The sequence below is a fragment of the Centropristis striata genome, chromosome 2 (genome assembly GCF_030273125.1).
Source record: "Centropristis striata isolate RG_2023a ecotype Rhode Island chromosome 2, C.striata_1.0, whole genome shotgun sequence".
Taxonomy (NCBI): domain Eukaryota; kingdom Metazoa; phylum Chordata; class Actinopteri; order Perciformes; family Serranidae; genus Centropristis; species Centropristis striata.
This window is the reverse complement of record NC_081518.1, coordinates 14,603,638-14,626,993: the sequence shown is the minus strand read 5'-3', so window position 1 is coordinate 14,626,993 and position 23,356 is coordinate 14,603,638. Positions and strand designations below refer to the sequence as shown.

The 23,356-nt window shown below is 37.3% G+C and overlaps 1 protein-coding gene across 1 annotated transcript in view; it reads right to left on the bottom strand.

Annotated features, from left to right (window-relative positions):
- Positions 1-10,767, bottom strand: part of pde8a (phosphodiesterase 8A) — a 54,776-nt gene extending 44,009 nt beyond the window's left edge. The window contains exon 1 of the mRNA XM_059349143.1: positions 9,142-10,767. Within this exon, the coding sequence (XP_059205126.1) occupies positions 9,142-9,294 (153 nt within the window). The 5' untranslated portion in view covers positions 9,295-10,767. The remainder of the gene's footprint in view (positions 1-9,141) is intronic.
- Positions 10,768-23,356: the final 12,589 nt, after the last annotated feature.

Below are 23,356 nucleotides of genomic sequence, written 5' to 3'. Positions count from 1 at the left end.
AGTAAAGTCAGTTAGATTTAGACAGAATATGAAATATATAAAACCATCCATATTAGCTCACTACATCTTAGCCTTTCTTACCCTCATGTGTGGATAAACTACAGGTTTGAAAGAACTAAAACAACAAAACCTGAAGTTATTGGTAAGTTTATTGGTATCGGCCATGGGAAGCAATTGTTGTAAAAACTGGTTATCTTATTGATATAAATAAATCCATTTAGTGCATCCTTCAATAAAAAGGTAAGTAAAGACGTTTTTTGTTTCACATATTAAAAAAATTAAGCAAAGGAGGCTAAAATCTTGTCTTTACTTCCTAAACTGAGCAGATTATTTAATTAGATCTATGGATTTCAGGTGGAAACAAAGTGACCTTTTAATATATATATATATATATATATATATATATATATATATTACATACATGCATACTCCTACACATTTATACTTGAATTTATACTGAGAATTTTTTATCATGATTGAGCTAAGAAATGCACACAGGCTCACTTCCTGTGTCTGCATCTTAGCTGCAAAATGAATTTGCATGTCACAGCCAAATGCTTTGTATAACAATTCTAGTACAGTTAAATATCCTGGTGATATTTCCTCTTGCATATGGTTTTGGTATAAGCTTATGGTGCATTGTTGTACTGACCCTAGAATATGTCCACACAGCCAACCACACACCTAACACTGGAAGAACAATGAGCACCATCTGTGCTCTGCCCCGTAAAAAAAATTGTAAGGGATACATCAACTGCGGGTACAGTAGATCTTCAGAGCAAAAGGCAGGACACACTCCAGAGGGTTTTGCGTCATAGCAGCACTCATTAAAACGAGGAAGGAGACAAGCTCTGCTGACTTAATGCAGTGTTCAGCAGGTGAATGAGTGTGTTGCATGTTTACTACAGCCAATAAGCTGCAGGCCTGTTCGCTTAAACCCAGCGAGGCTCTTGTCTGCTCAGAGCTTCTTTAGTGAAGGAAGGCAGCAAAATGAAGTCAAAGCCTCGGGAGCATTTTCTTTCAAAAATTGTTTCAAAACAACTGCCAATTTTTGCAGTGAAATACCCATCAGATTTATAATTTAATACAAAATCTAGCACTTCTTTGTAAATTTTGCTCCCGGAAGACTCTTTTAACATACTGTACTGTACACCACCTCTCTTCAGTTTATTCTGGCTGCAAGGACAGTGGTGTGACAGAGCGTGAAAATGGTCAAAGTACTCCAGGAACCAGATGCTGTGAACATGACTTTTAGCATTGTTAACATTGTGTTGTGCACAGTTGCAGCAGTCCACAATCACCTCATAAGGCTCTCCTCCAGGGGAGATTAAAAACTTGCATATGGACACCGACACTGTGACAGTATGCAAGACAGATGACTCTCAGATGAACCCTTCCTTTGAAGGAACAATGATGTTGTGTTCTGTACATGCTGTACTTTTCAAAACCACTCTTAAGTGTGGGATAAAGACCTTCAGAGATCTGAGTTGAGGGGGTATGCACATGACATCACTGTGGTATCTGACTGGTGCATTCACAGGAAGGAAAAAACTTGAAAATGTGGCTAAAACAGTAAATATTTGTGGTGTTACCAACTGAACAAATAGATGTTTTTACAGACTGCCAAAGAATGAAAAGAATAGAAACAAATGGATCACCACAACTGGAAACGTGGTGCCAAAACGTGGATATATAGAAACAAAATCATACATTTGGTTCTGATTCTTTACTGTGAATCCATTCGTAAGAAACAGTTCGAAACATTTTGGAAATGCACTTGTTTGCTTTCTTGCCAAAGTTAAACAAGATTAAGAGCACTACCATTCTCTTGTCCGTATGTTAAATATGAAGCTACATCAGCTGGTTAGCTTAGCTTAGCATAAAGACTAGAAATGGGGTTAAACAGTTAGCCTGGCTCTGTCAAAGGTAACAAAATCAGCCTACAAACACTGCAAATGTTCATTTCAAAATGCACTTTCTTGCTGTAGTTTTCTTCTACTGCTGTGCTCCATTTTAGCCAACTAGCATGAAAACAAACACATACTTTCTCAAACACATACTTGACCTCCCTACCAAACTTAAGCCTCCTAGGACATAATTTGTCACTGCCAGAGGGTCGGGGACTTTTTGTGGACTGACGAGTGACCTGTTGCAGTGAATAACCCCCCCCCCCAGAACCACAGCTTAGCGGTTTTACATTTTGGATGGATTCAACAAATGAAAAATTAATTTATGAGTTTAAGAAGTGCTCCCATGTGTTCCCAAAATGTCAAACTATTCCTTCCAATGCCCTTCGATTGTTTGTACGACTATTTAGGCTACTTCTGGAGAGTGTCAAAATAAGGTATACAGTTATTCGGGAAATGCAGGAAAATCCAGTTAAAGTTCACTGAGAAATGCAGAAAGATATTGCTAAACAATGAAAAAAGTAATACAAAAATAGATGAAATTGCTCAAATAAATACACAACGCAAACAATACAATTTACCAGATTGCAAGAAATTATATGTTTAAATTATGTGTGTTTTGTGTGTCTGTGTCCTCCACAACGTTCACATGGATGGTCTTTTCGATGGGCGTCGTATAAAAATTCAATCAAAAGTTACAAACTACATCAAAAAGTTACAGCCAAAACAAACAGATATAACAACTCTTTAATCCTCTCTGCCAACTCTCAACTATCAGATACACATCGGTAGCATGACACAGTGACCCCCACAGATGCTCACATCTTAGAAAGCCCAGTAATTGGGGGGAGACGCAGTCCAGGAGGAGCTTAAAAGGCCACCAGCGGACCTGGGCCCACTCACATCTACATTCCTGTGAGCTTCTGAAAGAGAACAGAGAGCGCTGCTACAAAGTAAACACTTGTAGTGCCTTGTTTTGGAAGAATACCATTTCTATAATCTCATGAAACTATCACATGCTGACCATATGATACTAAATTCTTAACCTGGAGGGGGAGTGGAGAGAGCTTTGAATGTGGCCTTATTTGTTAAGACTATTTCAAAAACAATGGGAGGTTCTGTTTTATAAGTACATGCACCCAACTGACACCTCATATGAGAGCAGGCTCTCGGAGATGAAGAGACCCACTGTATCTACACTCAAGGTGACAAAGGGATTTATTATATTAGCCTAATTTGATTTCTGCACAGGATCAACGTTCACGCTGTCAGCAGTGGGTGAGTTTGGTGTCGTTACATCAAGTGCTGAAGCTGCTGCATGCTCAAGATTAGACGATGAAACAAAATGTATAAATACTGCACTAATGTCATGTTTCACCCTGAACTCCTGGACATCTTCTGCTTTAAACAAACATCTTGTAGGGTGATAAGCTCGAGAGCTGCCAATGCATCAATCAGTTGGACTGTGGGTGCTACATGGGCCCCATCTCGCTTCCTCCCAGCTCCTTCTGCTCATGTCCCAGTAGAGATAAATGACATGGCAAAAAAAATCCCCCCCGTTACTGCCCCTGCAGACACGCCAGACAGGAAGGGAAACACAGGGTCACACTGCAGCTGACGTATTGTTTAAATAAAACATAATGAACAGCTAAAGTCATATTTAAAGGCTGTTTGCATGTATTTTGTGGCGATTCTTCGTGTGAATTTACAAGTAGGAGAAATACTACAGTTTCTGTAGAAAAAGAACAACATAATAGTTTTGGTAAATATGGATATTAACTTGCCAAGACTCCAATCAGAAGATAAATATCACTCTCATATCTGTCAGTTAAATATGAAGCTACAGCCAGCAGCTGCTTAGCTTAGCTTAGCTTAGCATGAAGTCTGGAAACAAGTAGACACCGCCAGCACGACTCAGTCCAAAGATAACAGCCTACAGCACCTCTAAAGCTCATTAAACAACACTTCATATCCATCCATCCATTGTGGTATACTGAAATACTGTAAGCAAAGTGATATAATGTGCTTCTTAAATCCTATTTTGGGGAAAACTGTCGTGGTATGAAGAACCAAAAAAGATGATTTAAAAAAAATACTTTTTATGCATGATAATAGTGAGATCTGCATTTATTATCCTCCCTGCAGCATCTAACACCAGAGAACTACTTTGCCTCTTGCAATCTTTCTAATAAAAATCTTTATTTAAACACTTAAACTATCAACTAGCATTTTAACTATCAATTAAAAATTTAGTTTTTTGAGATCACAAAACTCAATATTTTCCTACAGACCCAGCCAGAACCAGAAGCTTCTTGAGGGCTAGTGGCCAAGAAATATTTGGTCATTTTAACACCTCAGTTTCTGTACGAATTAAACAAACACGATATAATGAGCTTGAGAGTTGCCGATGAACGGAGAGATGGGCTAATTGTTTCCCCATGCTAAGCTAGGCTAAGCTAACTGGCTGCTGGCTCCAGCTACACATTTACTGTACAGTCAGGTTGGGCGATGTCTACCAAAGGGACATATGATAATGTCCACAGTAAAACATCACGATGGACGATGATGTTTTCTGCGTGAGTCATCCAGACTAATCAAATCAGAAGGGGGAAAAAACCCCTGCAGGAGCTAAATCCACCATGATGAATACAAGGACATCTTTCATCTTATCAATCATGAGGTTGCTTGTAAAAGTTTTAATGATTGAAACAAATTCTCTTTTACTTTGGATTTGTTCAACCTTGATTTTGGGAAAAAAGTACCTACTCTCTTGTCCAAGAACAATCTGTGCACCATTGATTAATCAGAATTGAATTCCTTTAACATATGTGCTGTTTGGTTGGATGTTTTTGTCCATAGTGCATCACAACAACAAAACTTTGCCGCATTGGGGAATCCAACCACTAACTATCTATGGCAGCGTGCCAGGTGTCTGTGCCATGCTCTGAGCTATGAAAGACCATTGTACACATACAGATGACATCCTTGATAGACAGTCCATCACTTGATCCAATCAGCAGCTGGACAGACAAAGACAACAGCGGGGACATTGAAGTCAACTGAGCGTTAGCATTTCTATGAGTGCGCAGAGAGACTGCTCCTATTGTGTATTAAATCATAAGTGTGAACGCCAGTTAGATGGAGATAAATGTATTAACTTTGGACATCTAGAGAGTTATATCTAAGAGGAGAAGTTTTTATGGAGCGGGAGCAACAGACAGGGGAGGACCCGCTCACAAAGTTTGATAGACAAATGAAAGAAAGTGAAATAGAGATAGAGAAAGAAAAAAGAGCCAATATCAGTCTCCGTCCTCTCAGCCAGCAGAAAAAGCACAGTGGATTAATTCATCACCATGCTGAGCCTTTGCCCTCCTCTGGAATAAATTACCCAATGACTCTCAACTTAGACTAAACACACACACACATACAAACACGCACACACACACAAACAGTGGGAGAGAAAACTGACAAATGGAGAGAGGCTGCCCAGGTCAGCGGTGTATCTCATCTTTACTACACACCCCTTTAAAAGTAAGATGTATCACATGAGGCGTTTGCTTCGGAGAGCTTTTTTTTTCTTTCTAAAGTTCTGCGCTGTGATTTAGCAACAGTTAAGTATTTCCCCTAACTGAGGCTTTACTTTAGAAAAGCAACCTTGTGTGCCTTGTCACTTCTGGGGATGGGAGGGCTTAATGGGGGGAAGTCTGAGGTATGGCTGAGTGATTCCACCACTTATGTTAATGCAGAGGCTGGAATCAGGCAGCAAGCAAGATGGTATTACTCTCCAGATACTTATAAGCTTAGCACCTTTTATTGCCCTTTTCCATTTATAGTAAGAGGTAACGGTAAATTCTACATTAGCTGGTCGGGGGGGGGGGGGGGGGGGGCAGCTACTTGATTTCCTTGAGTAGGGGCAATCAGACGGGAAAAGTCAAGGCCAGATAAATGGTGTTGTGTTTGGCTGAGGTCTTTCTCTGTCTGTTTGGCCACACACACACAAAAAAATGCCCACTATCACAGGACCTTGTACTTGAGCCTTATCACCGCCAGAGCAGCCCAGATGGTAACGTACCCTTGACAAAGACTCACATCACACTACCAAACTTCTATTGAATCTTTCTCACACTGCAGACGCCTGCACATGTTCTGCCTCTCCGTCTCGCTCATGTTAAAAATGTCAGCAGAGATACAGCACAGTTTTTAACATTTGCTTAATTCAGTTTTGTAATACGGGGTTGAACTTTACTGTAGCTACTGCCAGCTGTGTGTGTGTGGATGTGGTTGATTATTATCATTTCATGTGTGTGTGTGTGTGTGTGTGTGTGTGTGTGTGTGTGTGTTTGTGCGTGTGCGCGCTCCCTTCAGAATCACAAGCCGGGGCACAAATATGCACAAAGAAACTAAAAACAACACAAATACAGAATAATTAGATCTACAAACTATTTGAGAAGATGTGGATCTACTATTCTTCCTATTAGGGCCAGACGATATGATGATATATATCATCAACATCATATAGAATTGTCTATTGCATATATTTTTCTATATAATTTCTATGGTAATGTTGACAAATCAGTGGCTCAACTGCATTACGGCAATATTTAGGCAATTAGGACGACGTTCTGATCTTTGAGCATGGGAGTGAATATGCTAATATGGAGTGTTTTCCTGAAGACTTTTTGATTTTTCAATCAAAATTTTGGACCATTATAATTAGCACCTCTGTGTGTCAAAAATATGGAAATGATCGAGCTGAAAATAAAAAGACAACACCCAAAAAGACTTTCTAAAGAGGTCCACTGGGGAACAACTACAACCATTAACCAGATCTGGGAAAAGTCATTTAGGTAGTTTTAATGCTCCTTTTATTGATTTTACATTCATTAATTTAGGTGGTTCATAAAATGGATTGTGTGCTGCGCCTAAACCTTATAAGAATAGGAGAAAACCCTGAACATCGTAATATGGAGCATAACAAAAGGGTCTATCATATGGTTATTTCATATAAAACTGCCAGAAAACATGGTATATTGTGATATGAAATGACCAATATCAGGATAGAAGATTTTGGTCCTATCACCCAGCCATAGTTTCTACAAGTGCTGCAGTTAATGATTATTTTAATTGTTGATTGTTTCCTTGGCATTTGGGCTAAAAATAATGAAACATTCCCTAAAATGTGTGTGTTTTTCCTCCAACCAGCAGTCAAAAACCTAGAAATGTTAAGTTAACAATCACAAAAAGCCAAAAGTGCTCACACCTGAGCGATTGAACCAGAGATGTTTGGCATTATTGTTTAAAACTGGCTTTAAAAATGGATCAAAACAGTTATTTAAATCAACTAATCGATTTATCAACTTATTAGGACTAATTCACTAATTTCAGGACTCACAATATATTACAAATTCAATGCAAGAATTTAGTGTTTTTTAAAACAATTAGATTCAATAAAGGTTTTATTTAAAATATTTAGGTGATGCACAACGCTATTGATCCTATATAGGGAGAAGAAAGCTTGTGCAGCAGCTTGTGTCGCTGGGCCTTGAATGTATCACTGCATGCTGATGTGCACATGATTACTGATGAAAGCAACCATAACTTACTTCTCTATACATTATGGTGAAATTATAAACCTGGCCCCTCACAGAGGAAGTTAAAGATGACACCTTACAGAACAGGGATTAACCATTTCCAGCCGAAGGAGATTTGTATACCATTAGTCTAACTCAATCAGGGGACTAATTCAATCAAAGGCACAGTGGGCGTCTTGACATGGGGGCATCTGTCACACTGACTTCTCACTGCATCCTGCAGTGACATTTGGCCACAAAATTCAGCTTGACAGAGGCCCTCGAATAGCCCGCGGTCTGTCAGACAAACGCACACATACTCATGAAAACAACCAACACACAGATGCACTCATGCAATACTAAATTCACAAGATCACACTTTTTTTTACGGACGTTTTGTGTTTGCAGACGCCTGCAGATGTATGCAAACATTACAGGGTGAGCTTCCTTTGATTTTATTATCAATGTGCCACTGCTTCAGGCTTCTATCATTATTTTTCATTTAGAGATTGAATAACTGTTCTCAACTCAATATTGCTTAATTACTCCGTTTTCTCCAAACGGGATGAGGCCTTTTGCCGGCACGCACGTAAACCAGCATCTTCACTTCTTAGTTTCCTGCTAAAAATTACATATTTTTCACATCCAAACACAAATCTGCCCGTTAATCTGAATAATAGTGAAAGGTTAGTCTTTCGTGACCTCTTACACAATGCATAAATGCCAAATAATCACAAAAATCATCATCATCTTGATTAGAAACACCTACTTAGTCCCTGCACACAGGCAGGCGCAGCACATTTGGTTATCCTCTGTTAGTGCAATTTTTTGTGGTCCAATACACAAATGGGAGTTATTTTTTGCAATGATGTAACACACTGAGGGCAAACTTTTTGCTATTATGTCACTCAATTGTTTTCAGTACCTGCTCCTACTTAGTTTCCATTCAGATATCCCTGCAAACTTTACAAACACTTTCAGTTACACGTTTCTGTAAACTGCTTGTGAAATCTAATGTGTGAAAGACAAAGTTTGGGCAGCGATAAGAGCGGACATCCTGCTGAAAAGCATACCTGGTAGAAAGGTGAAGCAGAGGCCAAAGCTGTGTCAAGTGAACCATGTCTGACTACAGATGTCTGTGTTTCAGGCTCAGGTTTTTAGTTTTATAAAGTGCAATACTCCCGCTGGATGATTATGAAGACAATGTGCAAGATAAACTGCTACAAATGCTTGCTTTCTTACATAAACATCTACAAAGAGAACAATACCTCGGGTCAGTGTGGAGGCCTGTGACCCTGCGACTTTTGAGTGTGGCTTAGTTCCTCCAAAATAAAAAAAACAGCAATGACAAGTATGGAAATGTTTGAAGTACTGAAAGTAATGCAGGTAGAGTGCCTGTTGCACCAATATTCAAATTCATAGTGGGTATATTGTTTCCCCCCCATCCTTTTTTTACTCTCCTGTGATATCTACTCGTCTATAATAATGCCATGCTAGTTTTGGAAATCTGGTTGTTTGTGGTCCTAAACACCATTATTATGTGAATAATATAGATTATTTTCCAATATTGAGAACAGGCCTGTTGTAGATCAACTTTAAAAAACACACACACTGTCATACACACATTGTGGTTGTGTAAATGTAATGAATGTAGGTTCCCTCACCTTGCAGCTCGGGGGTTTTAGGGGTAGTCCCGAGGCAGGATTTCCTTGATGCTGAGTGGTATTAGTCTGCTGGGGTGAGTGGGAATCCTCGGACTCTTTTCCACTGTGGTAGACCACCCTATCAGAGATATGAATACTTGAAGCACAGCCCATGCTTCAACCCACTTCAGCCTTTTTCTTTTTGCGCAAGTGCTTTACTTTGAGGCTACCCGAGTGTCATTCGCCTTGTCTTTTTGTTTATTTAAGGTCCACTCTTCCTCCTAAGGTTTAATTTTTTAAAATATATATAAATTTATATAAATACATGTATATGTATCATCTAGGCCACAGCAAAGCCGGTTCTCCAATTGCTCTAACACAAGGCATGAATAATATATCTCTCTATCCCCCACCCCCCGACCAGGAAGCTGATTTCCTCCCTCTTTTTTTCACATGAAGTTAATTGGAGGTCTTTAATCAAAGCAGCTGTCTTATCCTCGAAAACTTGGATTCCGTTATTCTTCAGCTGGGCTGCTCAGATCCCCATGGACGATTTTTATCCCTCACTCCGGCTCCTATTCTCGTCTTCTTCGTACCACATCACCATTTTCTAATTTTTTCCCTCAACTTCACTGTTATCAAGTAGGCCTGAAAACACACCATGCAGTCAATCCCCCTCAGCCAGCTTCATGCAATAGTTTTATCCATTTTTTGTGTCCAATGTTTCATGTGTAGTCGTCCTCCCCCACCCCGGAGCCATCTAATAGAAATGATGCTTTTTCTCCCTCTCTCTCCCTCTCTCTTAAACAATCTGGTTGCCCACTTCAGCTCAAGATACGGGCCATAAACCGGTTCTCACGACACTTTGCTCCAGTCCTGAGCGGTTCATCATCAACAGGCTGAAATATTCACACTGCAGGGTGCTATTCTGGCCAGTCGCTCCGATGTCAAACACCCTCCGTAAAACATAATGCCATTATGTAGTCCGGCTGAACTCCATTTATCAGCCCGAATTCACCAATTTAGGAAGCGGGGAAATCTTGGTGGATGCCTTGCAAATCTCCATTCAGGCATCCGCTGCCCGGTTGAGGATGATCCGCCTGATATAAGGAGGTCCAAACCCGGGTTGCAGTTGGCTACAGTGTCACCAGGCTCCACGATTTTTCTCTCATTCTGGAGGAAAGAGAAAAAAAAGGATGTGGAGGCTGTCAGATTGCAATGTGTGGAGGTACCACCTCTGGAGAATGCAATCGCTTGAGAGACAGTGAAAAAAAAAATCTAAAAAAAAAAAAAAAAGAAAAAAGAAAAAAAAAAGAGAAAGAAAACAAGACCGCTCCGTGTCCACAAGTTTCAGATGTGAAATCGAGGACGGCAGGATTATTCACGGTGAAGGAGAGCGGAGGTAAGGCAGGACCGAGCTACATAATGCTGGTTTTATGTTTGTCTTTTCTCTGCCTTTTCTGGCGTTTGCCCTTCCAATTCTTCAGCACTGCTTGACAGCGGCACATCCAATAAAAGCACCCGCAAGGATTGACCTACAGCCTTTACTGACGTTAATGCAAATGAGCTCCGCGCAGCTAATCGGCGTCGTGCTCGGCGCCGCTGGGTGGTCCTCCGCTTTCCGTGGGAACTTTGAAAGCCGGAAAAGGAGCTCACATAGACAAACACAGAGCTGGCTGCAGGTAGGGCTGAGCATTTTCTGCAGATCGTACATGCAAACTTATTGAAAGCTGTTTCTGGTGGGGTTCTTCACGATTCATGCTCTGCCATATAAGTATAATTTACAGCGGAAGTTAAACGGGTTTGGAAACGCAGGAAAACATTTTTTAGTCGAATCTGAAAGCTATGGAAAACCAAATAGGCCAAAATGCATTACATTTAATGCCACATTATTTTTTAAAATATGTAGAACATAGAGGAAAACATATTAATTAATAAACTAATAAACTGTATACTGTGAAATTATTTAAATCGTTTGTTTTTTTTTATTTTTGTCATGCTTTGTTGTTATGTTTTTTAAAGTTAATATAATTCACAAGCAGAATTGCAAAAATAGAGATAGAAATATAGTTAGATCTTTATTTGTCACTGTCAAAGGTACAATGACATTAAAAAAAACATGCTCACCAGTCGGTGCAAATTCCACAAAAAATAATAAAATTCTTGAATAAATAGAATAGTTAAAATGTCAGATGGTAATAATAATTAAAAAAAATAGAATCTATATCTAAAAACAGGTTTTCACATAAAAAGAATAAATAGGTTTATTAATAACAGTAAATATAGTAAGAGACAAGAAAAATACAAGTACTGCAAAAGTCAGTAATCATGCATTTAACTAGAAAATAATGCAATAAAATATAAAAAGACAGATTTTTAAAAAATTGTTTGAAATGTGTATAGTTCACCGTATGAAGCATAAATAATTTGTGAAATGGACAAATATAATAATACAAAAGATGCACAATAATGTAACACATTGAGTCAGTTGTGAAGGTTTTACATTTGGGGTTGGATACAGGTCAGTGTTTTGTTATTACGTGTTACACTTTTTTTTTGTTGTCCAAACTTGCCCTGCCTGGCATTAAAGGATTTGTCAGGTGTCCATGCCTGCATGAGGTACCGGGACCTGCTCAGGGGCATCAGCGCTGCTTTGCTGTTTCCGGATTGAAAGACCTGTTTCCTCAAAACCCTGTGAACCGGTGCGCCACAGGCTTTGAGGTACAATTTCCCTCATTTGATTGGTGTGTGAGAGGTGTATTGGTGTATAAACCCAACATATTAAAAGGCAGTGTGTTTGCATACACTATTGGGTGTTTAGTACAACACTGTTTCTGTATAAAAATCAAGGTTTACTATGTTTTGTCGGGGCTGAACGTGCACTTGTGTCCGTGTCCTGGACCTTGTTGATGAGGCCGTCTGCAGTTTGGAAGAAACGATCCTTGTAGCATTTAATTGATTATTTTCATCATTGACTTATTTAATCGATTCATTTATCCTTCTTTTTGTCCGAAACATCTTGAAAAAGTAATGAAAAATACTCCTTACAGTTTCCCAGAGTTGCCTGATTTGCTTGATTTATCCAACCAGCTGCCAAAAATCCCAAAGTATTTAGCTTCCTAACATAACATTTAAAAAAAACCCCAGCAAATCCTCACATTTTATCAGATGATACCGTAGAATATTCTGCATTTTTGCTGTCTGACTCATCAATCACTCAGCCCTAGTGTTTTTTTAAGCATTTATATTTTAAAACGCATCATTTTCTCATGTCACATTTCATGACAGTTCTCATGTTTGTTTATCTTTATTTCTAAAAAACTATTCTAATACTACAAGGGGAGTTACACAATAATGTTTACACCTGAATACATTATAATTTCCCAGCAAATAGTCTTTTATTAAACTCATAGTGCTTGATTTTTATTGAGATTTTTTGAGAGGCAGTAGTTTATAGTTTTCCTTTTATTGGATTGCATTATATTATCAAGTGTACTTTACCCAGGAAACAAATTAACTATCACAAAGAAACACAATAGTACCATATATGAGTTATAGTCTTGTGCAATAAATCACAACGACGTCAGACTTCAAGCACATAGCTCATTTTCACTTGTGTCATGAGCTTTGACATCACCCTGCTTTGTCACATTTTCATCATGAAATCATGTTAAAACATAAAAGCAAAACAAAATAATTTTGTTCTCATCTCATGTTAACTTTAGACGTCATGCTCTCCAATGCAAACGGATTTTTTGCAAACTGATTTTCTATATTTTAATGGACTGAATGTTCACAACAACTCTGTCACGTAAAATAATGTAAGTGGACTGTAAAAAACCCAGTGAACTCATGTTCCCCTTTGCACTCTATTTGTATCTGTTATCAGTTTTGTTTTGACTAGTGGGAGTCTCCGTCTATCAGACATTTATCGCTTGTGGGGATTCACATGAACTCTGTCAGCAGATGAGCTTTCCTGTTTTAAAACTCACTTTTAAAGCTGCACTCTTTAGTTCCTACAATCCAGTTTCCATTTGTTCACAGTTAGTCAATCAAATAAAACAACTTAATAATTTGTCTCAGACATGATCCATTCCTTTCATATGTCAGGAACTTAATAATTCTGTAAAACAGCGGTAAAAATCAAACCCAGTCAGACTTTGGATTTTAGAGGTTGATGTGCTGATGTACAGTATGACTTTATATTAATATCCCTTTTTGTTAACATATTGAAGAAGAAACCTTATTGATAACGATCCCTTAAATGTGTTTATTCTGACCAAGATACAGTGAGCAGATGGTTTTATCGTATAAAAACTTGCCATTGCCTTCTGGTGGATCATCTATGTCATATCAAAGCTGTTTTTAAAGGCACAGTTCACTGGAAAATCAGAAATGCATATTTTATCTCTTTACCAGTAGTTCTATTTATCAATCAAGTTTGTTTCGTGAGATTCAGAGTGTTGGAGATTTAGAGATGTCTGCCTTCTCTCTCTATATATATATATTTATATAATTGAACTAGTTGGCACTCGTCTGTGAAACGGTTAACAGGTGTAGTTCAGTAGAAAGAAAATAGTTCCTGTATGAAACGGCTCACAACAAGCTCTGTGAATTATCTTGAGTTACCAGGTCATAGTTCTTGGAAGGCATTGAGCATCACAAGTCAAGCAGCATCTAGCGACATCATATTTGAGAGATCTCACTCAACATCTCACATTAAAATAATCTATATTTCTACAGGTAAGAGGAGAAATGGGTATTTTTGATTTTGGGATGAACTGACCTTTTAAAAATACCAGAAACATTTTGTAACCCTTACTGCTTGGTTCGGTAGTGTTCTCCAGTCTCTCTAGCTGGTGAGTAATGAGCAGGGTACAATATCTCTTGTTTACTTATTCTTTAATCTTCAACAAAATCAGTATGACAACATTCACCCAACTTAACTCTCTCAGGGTTCACAGCAGACTCCCCTACTGTGTATTTGCATCAACTTTCCCTCCTGAAAAAAGGGCAGGTAGGAACTAATTAACCTTTGGCCAAGGGCAAGGGGACATCATAACATCACACATATCAACATGATACAATATCAACTTAAATATTATATATGACTATTGTTTACAATAGTAACTTAAATAATTAAATCTACAATCTACAATGTCATTTAGCAGACGATTTTATCCAAAGTGACGTACATTTGAGAGATCATACAACACAAGCAAGGATGAAGTCAAGAAACAACACAAGAATAAGCAAGAATAAGTGGCATATATTACGTTGAGTCCTGTTATGACGTAAGTGTTTTTAGGATGTAAGTGCTTTGAGGACGTAAGTGTTTTTGGGACGCAAGTGCAGGTTTTTTTTTGTGTGCTGTGTGTTGATTATGTGTGTAGGTGATCAGTAAAGAGCTGGGTCTTCAGCCTCTTTTTGAAAATTGAGAAGGATTCAGCAGATCGTTTGGAGTTTGGAAGGTTGTTCCACCAACGGGGCACTACGGAGGAGAAGAGTCTGGTTTGGGACGTAGAGCCTTCAGTGGCGGAGGAGCCAGACGTCTTTCACTTGAACAGCGTAGAGGGTGAGAGGGTTTGTGGACCTGAACAAGGGAGTTCAGATATGTAGGAGCTGTGCCTGTTGTTGTCTTGTAAGCAAGAGACGAGGCTTTGAATTTGATGCGGGCTGCGACTGGGTGCCAGTGCAGAGAGATGAGTGGCGGAGTGACATGTGCTAGCTGGGTTAAAATAACACAGACATGTGTTGTGTACATTAACTAAGGTTACAGTTTCTTTAAAGCTCATATCACATCATCATGTGGGCCTGGCTGAAACTTACAGTCGTGTGGTGGGAGCTTTGTGCTACTTGGCGGCCATAACGGACAATATAAAATAAAAGGTGCAGATGTGTTGAAGGATCTGGTAGATATGCCACAGACGGAGAAAGGAAGCAATGAGATATCCTGACTTTTGATACCTGGGATTTTAAGAAATATATTTAGATTCAAACAACAAATCACAAGGGTGTGGTTAAGTTTCTTGAGATGGCACATGTCAAACCATTTGAAATCAGCTTTAAAATCACAGCCTCAAATGCTTTACTGCTTTCATAAAACATAAACAGACCAGTTTAATACAAAGAATGTCAGTGTTGAAAAAATCTGTGTTACAGATGCCACATAAATAAATCCACTGACGGATGATGTTCACTTTTTTATAAGCTTTTACTGGCTGCATTATTCATGAATGGATGACATGTTTACTGTTGCCCTATTTGCTCTTCTGTCATTTATGTGAGTTTGTTTATCAGTTATCATCATTGTACTTTGTGCAGCTGTGCTCTTTAGTTACTGTAAGTAAAGGAAGATAAACTTAGAATTTGTTTATATTTGGTGTACTGTCTAACGGCAGGTTTTTTGTATACAGTAGATTTTTGTGGTGTCAGTCGAGTATTTCCTAAATTTCCTGATAAAATGTATTTTGGATTAATTACAATTATCTTTTAAGTGAGTCAGTGTGACAACTTTGACTGTTTTATGCTTTGAAGTTTAAACTACACTAACTTTCTTCCCCAAATAAGCATTGAGTTGTTTTATGAAATGAAACTGAAGCTTGTACAGTATTTTTATCGTATGTCTTCTGCTAATAGAAAATAGCTTTTCAGAGCAGAACAAACACTTGAGTTTCTGACATTTCAATTTCAATGGCTTTCATTATATCAGCTGCCAGTAACACAAATCTCCATTCTCCTCTTGCTGTAATTCAAAATTTAAGTTTAACTGCACATAAAGAGTGATTATCAACATAACTTATATCAGAATTAGCTCAGAAAGTATGTTAAAAGTGTTCCCCACCCCCTGCGAATTGCAGTCAGATTAATTAAATTATTGAGATTTCTAATTAAATAGGTGCATCACTACTTTTGCAGGCAGTAAAGCAATAGGGGGATGCAGAGAGTTCACCAAAATTATAATATACGATGTATAAATACACTAAATATTACTGCAAGTAAGATTGTAAAAACAATAAAACAGTAGCATACAGCTGTAAAATAGAATGGAATAAAATGGAATAATATAATTAAACTAGAAAATTTCCTCTGGGGAAATTCTGAAAGGGCCACGGGGGCTACTGCCGGTGTGTGTACACTATGATGAGATTCTTCAGAGATTTCAAACAACTAATACTAGTAATGTTATGACACTATATTATATATTATATAAATTATATAAGGAGCACACCTACAACAAGCATTCCTTTTCAAGTATTTATTTATACAGCAACCTGTGCCCTTTAACCTCAAAGTGTGTGTGTGGAGGAGTGTGCACGCTTACGCACGCATTTGTGTGTGTGTGTGTAACTAAAATCACATAAAGTTACGTGTATCTGCATTACGTGCATGTGTATCTGGAGGAGTGTGCGTGCTTACGCTCGCATGTGTGGGCGTGTAACTGTAATCACATCAAAGCATCAAAGGCTTTGCGGTCGACCAATCAGAGCAGAGCAATCAACGGAAATTAACAGCTGTGGAATCTTCTGGCACAGTGACAGCAGCAAGAGGTGGACAGACTGGAATGTCTGGCCTCGAACAGAAAGCATTTTTAGCAAAACCATAATACCTATCATTGATCCGACTTCACCCTGAGTTCTTCCTGAACAGCTACATATGTTTTTTGTGAAGAAAAATTAAGAAATAGCTTTGTTAGAGTGATCTGAAAAACTGTTAAATATGCTTTTCTACAGAAATCTTCCTGCCTTTTTATTATGGCTGTCAATGAGGTTAGAGGATTGTGAGTGACAAGACAAATTTTCCTACGTTTCTATTTATAAATTATTTCTGTAGAGTGGAATTTGAGGCCTGGAGTGCAGTTTTCAAATTTATTTTTTGACAATTTTTTCTCTCCCTCTACCCGATGTCACACACTGTGACACGAACATTCCATGCAATACACACCCATTATAATCTCAGAATTTCTCCAAAAATGATCATGGTCATTGAACAGGGATTGATAAAAAACTATATCGCAACATGGATTAATACACCGATATACCGATGAAACCACACTTTTTGATAATTTGTATAGTGGGACGAAATTGTGTGTGTGTTTGTGTGTGTGTGTGTGTGTAGCCTACACTTGGTCAGTAACCCAATTCACTCTGGATTTCCACGCCTGACTCATCCCATCTGTAAGTTTATTTAGCCTACCTATCTTTCTGAGTTTTAAAGTGCGCTACAAGGTTCAATTTTCCAGTAATATTCAAATAGTTTCCAGCGAATAACAATGTTCAATGTGTATTTAGCTTTATTCACTTATTATGTTGCATCTCCCACTATACGAATACATACTTCCAAAGGGCACTGCACTAGTATTTTATGATGCAAAGTGATATTTTGAAGGAATTAGTGAGACTTCTCTGATTATGGTGTCCTTGACATATATACTATAGTTTTAGGCAGCTGTAGAAGCTTGTGGTAAGAGTGTATAAAGTTTAAGTGCTACATAAGCAAATGCTAAAGGGTGTTCAGCCTGAGTTAATCTTCCGGTCCTAGTTCATCTTCCTCTTTAGATACCTCATCCTCTCTGTCTGACTGTGATTGTAACAATCAAAAAGTCCTGGAAAGAAATTCTCCACAAGAAACGCAGTTCTAGTGCTTCTTCTAACATGCAAGAGAACACCAGCTTCCTTTTTACAGGGAAAACTTGAGCATGCAGAAGGTCATTGCACATGCATTAACACGTAAATCATTAGATCAAAAGATCCGGGTTCAGACTTCACAGGAAATGGTGTTGAGTGAGAGCAAGAATTTGTAGTCTTATCAGGCCAGCAGTGTTATCTCATCAAAGATAATTCTCCTGATGCTCAGAGCCTCACTCAGCAGCCACACACTTTCACTTTATTAACTCTACAACCAAAACAAGCAGGTGGAATTCCATTTAATCCATTTATAACTTTGAAGTATTTTGCAATTTGTATTTTGCTGGTCCTAAAAATAAAATGTAATTTGTAACAAAATACTTCAAAATGCTTAAAATATGTTATTTAATGTTGTTTTAGACTCAAATAAGACACCCAGGTAGACTGAAGGGAAAAAAAGCTGCACAACAAATTGTCTAATCACACTGTTTGGTTACATGCAAGTCCATCACAACATGTCCTGTTGGGTTCAGCAATGCACTCATTGTGAGTGATCCTATTTAATTAGTGTCCCCTTGGATGCAGTGTTGGTGTTTTTTCTTAAGGTTGTTGGTGGTTTTAGGAGGAAGTGGGTTGTTCTTCTAATATTTTTTAGTGTATAAGTTGGAGATCTTATAAATGAAGTTACTCAACTGCACTTATAATATCCACTCTTGAAGAGAGCAAAAATTCAGTCTTATTTTATTATGCCATCTGAAAGAACTAGTAGTGAATCACTGGGGCCTTCAGATGCATTTCAATTTGCTGTTCACTCAGACAGTCATTGGTCACTTTGACTGACAAAAACCAAGAAGTCCTGATGTGGGTAAAAATCAAAATCTATGATATGGGAAATTAGCAGAGATGGGGGTTAAGGTCAGATACATACTGAGACTACTAAATGCTACTGATACTACTAAACATTTATTTTCACACCAGTATTTTTAATGTATTTTGAAACTTGCTAGACTAAATTAGATGATCAAGTATTTCTAAGCTGAAACACCATACCTATTATCTCTGTTTGTGCAGCAGCTCTTAATCAAAATTATGCTCTTTGTCACTTATTAAAACACTCTGCAACTGTCCAAGTAGTGTACATTTAAGTGTACAAGAATCTCTTTTCTGATATTTCCACAAGGGGGCGCCAAAGAGTGATTTAAAAAAAAAAATCTACTCATAGTGGCTTTAAACCTATTGATGTTTTCTTAACAAAATATATCTAATCTTTTAGAGGCTGAATCTAAAAAAAGTAACTTAGAATCTCTCCGCACAAGTCATTAGTATTTAAATAAGATTGTTTTTTTGTTGCCTTCTACTACTAAGAAAGCTATAGACATTTTTTTCTAAACATGTAGTTTTTAGTGCTTAAGGAGACAATATTCTCATAAGAACGTGTACAATGAATCACAAATTTGTCAAATTTGTAATTTGTAAGTTGCTACAGAACCGCCTGGATATTACAGCATATGGCATGGACTCCATTTCTTCCACTTGTCATTAGTTTGTATTGAACAGTTGAGATATTTCAACAGTTCAGTGGCCATGTCTCACACTCCGTCCAGACACAACACAGAAAACAGTTTTTCTTTCTCCTCCACACCGCTGTTATGTATTGTCTGCACACGTTGTGCCTGCCGTATCTCTGTTCAACATTCGGTTCTTGGCCGTGATCCAGAGCACAACTGTCACTCAGGTTACAGTAGACAAGTTTAAGGACACCTTGTTCAAAGCATTAAATTAAAGTGTGTGCGTAAAACTGCTCTGACGTAGATGAACTCAGGATTGCTGTGAACTCCATTGTCCTTTGTGCTCCGGGTCAATGACACATAGCTGAATGAATGCTGTGTTTTATAGTCATGATGGAAGAGTTTCAATGAACTCCAGCATATCAAATATTAATCCAACTTTCACAAGCATTTAAAATAAATGTATACGACAAACACACAGAACATCTATGAATCACAGTGTAAAGTTTGGATGACAAACAGGCAGATAGTGGTCTAAAAAAATTCTGACAAAGAGAGTGGCAAGTAACAGTGAGACAAGCTTTCCTCCTGAATAACATGCTTATATAATTCCAGTGAGTTAGCTACTGTATACTGGCGATAGTGCTTGACTCCTGTTACCTTGAGCTTATATTTAGACTGGGAAACCAAGGACTTTTATTGAACACTTTTCTCACAAAACTGTACATTCTTATTGTGTGGAAACATGGGTAATTTCCTGACTTTTCTAATATGTCATTAAACATAAAATTGTATATATATCAACACAAAAAGGTCATTTTATTCACCATGGTTAGTACAATCCACCCTGTGAAAACATTTGTTAATAAAAATATTTTCTTTTACCTTTTGTCAAGTCTTGGAGTCCTTAAATTCATAATGAATTGTGTTTTTTGCAGGTAAACATTATCATATATGTTTACATGTCCATTTTACACTATAGAATTCACACAGTCAATAACCAAAAAGGGATAGATTGAAGCCCAACAGGATTACTTCTGCCTACCCTATACATTCCATAGGTTAAAAACAAAGAAATTCTTAATTATTTTACATTTTTAAGGCATTTTTGAAACTGCATCACATTCTGAGGGCGCAGTGGTCATTTACCAGAAAAATGATTGGTTGAATTATATAAAGTTTTTGGAAATAATGAATATCTCTTCCTTTGCTGCTTTGATTTTTAAGATATTTTTTGTGTGAAAAATATTTAATACCTTTTATTTATACAGCAGTAGGTCTTTATGGTTTACAAAGTATCCTACTTTTACAAGTTATTTTTCTGAAATGCAACACTTTAACTTTCCTGATAAGTGGAATCAATATATGTTCTCTTATTTCTCATATATTTTATTACTACCACATGCATGATTGATTACAAAAGACTTGGGGTGTTGTCTAAATGTAAGTAAAACAGGAAGCTATGATTTTCAAATCCCTTTTGACATATATTCAATGTTGACTTTATTTTCAAACTGATGTAAATATTAATTCTGAATTCTGAATTTGATGCATTCTGTTTTGATTTATTTACACAGCATCCTAACTTCTTTTTAATCTGTGTTGTTGCATTGTTTGAGCCAAAAAACAAAATTTCTGCTGCCTTAAATTACTCTGAGACACTTTTTATATATTGATATAGTGTTCCCTCTAAAGCTTCAGAGATGTGAACATGTGGATCCTCTCTGGCTGACTGTTCTGGACATAATTCAGACTATTAAGTCAGCCACAGTCAAGAAAATATGAGGAGATGACGGCTGTTTCCCTGCAGATATTGAAGCCTAATCATTACCAGATCCAGATCAATTCTCCTGTTTGGAGACAGTCGTTAAAACAGCTGCGGTGTTGCGCAATTAGGCAGCTGTACAAACAAGCAATATATCTGCAGAAAAAAAAGGAGAGGTGCAACTGAACAGCTGTGAAGAGAAGCAACTTGGCTTCTAGTGAACCTGTCACTGACACGCAGTCACTGCTGGATCAGCCACAAATCAGCAGTGGTGGGAAGAAGCACTCAGATCTTACGCAGAAGTATGAATGCTACAGTGTAGAAGTAAAACTCCTGCATTCAAAAACTTTAAGTAAAAACTTGAGATACTTTCTTTCACTGTCACGTTAAACTTCTACTCCGCTACAATTCAGGGGGAAACATTGTACTTTTTTCCTCTATAATTATTTGACAACCTTAGTTACTTTACAGTTTGTGACATACAAATCAAATAAAGATTTAAACTTGTAAAATGTTGTCTAGTGTATATGTTTTTTATGTATATTAAACTAAAAGACAAGTCTTGCAACTTCTTTGCTTTCTCAAAGCAAATTTAATTTGTCAAATGACTTGAGAAAAAAACATTTCATATGCTGAAGTGTTGTATTAAATATTAATATTTATGTTTTCAGTTAGATTTACTTGGATGACTTTTATGCCCTCAAATGTAATACTCAAAAACATTGTTTGTGTCTTTTATGAACCTTGTTTTTAATTGTTCAATATACTTTGGAGTGTGGTGTATAGTTTCCAGCAATAGGTGGCAGTAGAGTGCAGACAATTAAATAAAATACCTTTTTGTTCTGTTGTTAACCTTTTTAATACGCTCTAATACTATTATTACCAAAGCATGAAGTATGCTGCAATGTATCACAATCTCCTGGAAGCTGCATAAGGTAGATTAGTTTTACTTCAGTAAAATATCTGAGTATTTCTTTTACCACCAATAACGATTAAGGGTTAGGATATGAGTGGCTGCAATACCTTTTCACACCAGTAGTGATCAATATACAAATACAAATATGTCAAATATAATCAAAACCAGTGGTGGAGGGAGTATTCACATACTTTACATTGGTAAAAGTACCAATACCACATCTGGAATTAGTCCTGTATTCAAAAACGTACTGAAGTAAAAGTACTAATATCACATTGTGGAATGACTCCACTACAAGTAAAAGTCCTGCATTCAAAACTTACTTCAGTACAAGTACAAAAGTATCAACATCAAAATGTACTTAAAGTATAAAAAATAAAAGTACTTATTATGCAGAATGCCCCCACTCAGATTGTTTTATATATTCCAAATATGTTTCTACTATATGTATTGTGTAAGCAACATTTTAATGTTACTTACTTTTTTGCTACTGTATGTGCTGATATGTGGTTAAATTTATAAGAATGGATAATTATTTCAAGCTGATCATGTGTTTTCCATGTGAACTCTTGACATGAAAGTAACGGTTAACTAACTTACTGCCTAACTGCAGTAACTACGCAAAGGGTAAAACTGAGAAAACTTGCTTTAAAGTTGTTGTTTTTTTACGTTTTTTAATTGGCCAGCCAAATGGGTTATTGGTAGGTAAGTGATATCTATTTCTACACATCTTGATGATGTCATTTTTGTGCTAAAAAATCATGATCATTTATTTGACCTTTGACCCCAAAAATGTAGTTAGTGCACTCTGGTTTTGCATTGCTGTAAAAGCTTCTAATAGTAATGCAAAGCAGAGTGCAGAGTGGAGCAACTACAATGTTGTTGGTTTCTTTCAGCTTCTATATTTTGTTTTCAGTAAATAAACATTTTCTAATTTATTTTGTTATAAGTGTATTTAATAGTATTTGTTGTGGCTAAAACTCTCTTCTTGAGTTCGGTATTTCTTAACACATATATTACACTTAACCACTCTATAACGGACAGAACAAGTCTCTACGTGTGTTTAGTGTGTTGAACAACGGTAGAAAACAGTGTGTTCGCTCCGTTTTTTACTGGATGCACACACAATGATACAGTCACACAGCTTTTCTCTCCCTCCATGCGCGAGCTCCTACGTCATAGCTCTGTACTACAGTGCTAGATAAAAACAAACATCAATGAGTTCATTTTTAGTGATAACTCGACCAAAAATGTACTGCAGTTAGGCTTTGTAGGGCAGTACAGATGTCTACTAAATGTAGTGGAGTAGAAGTTACATCAAATGTAAATACTTAATACTTAAAGTTGGACTTAAGTAGAAAGTACTTGTGTAAATGTACTTAATTACATTCTGCCGCTGATAAAAACAAAACAAAAAACC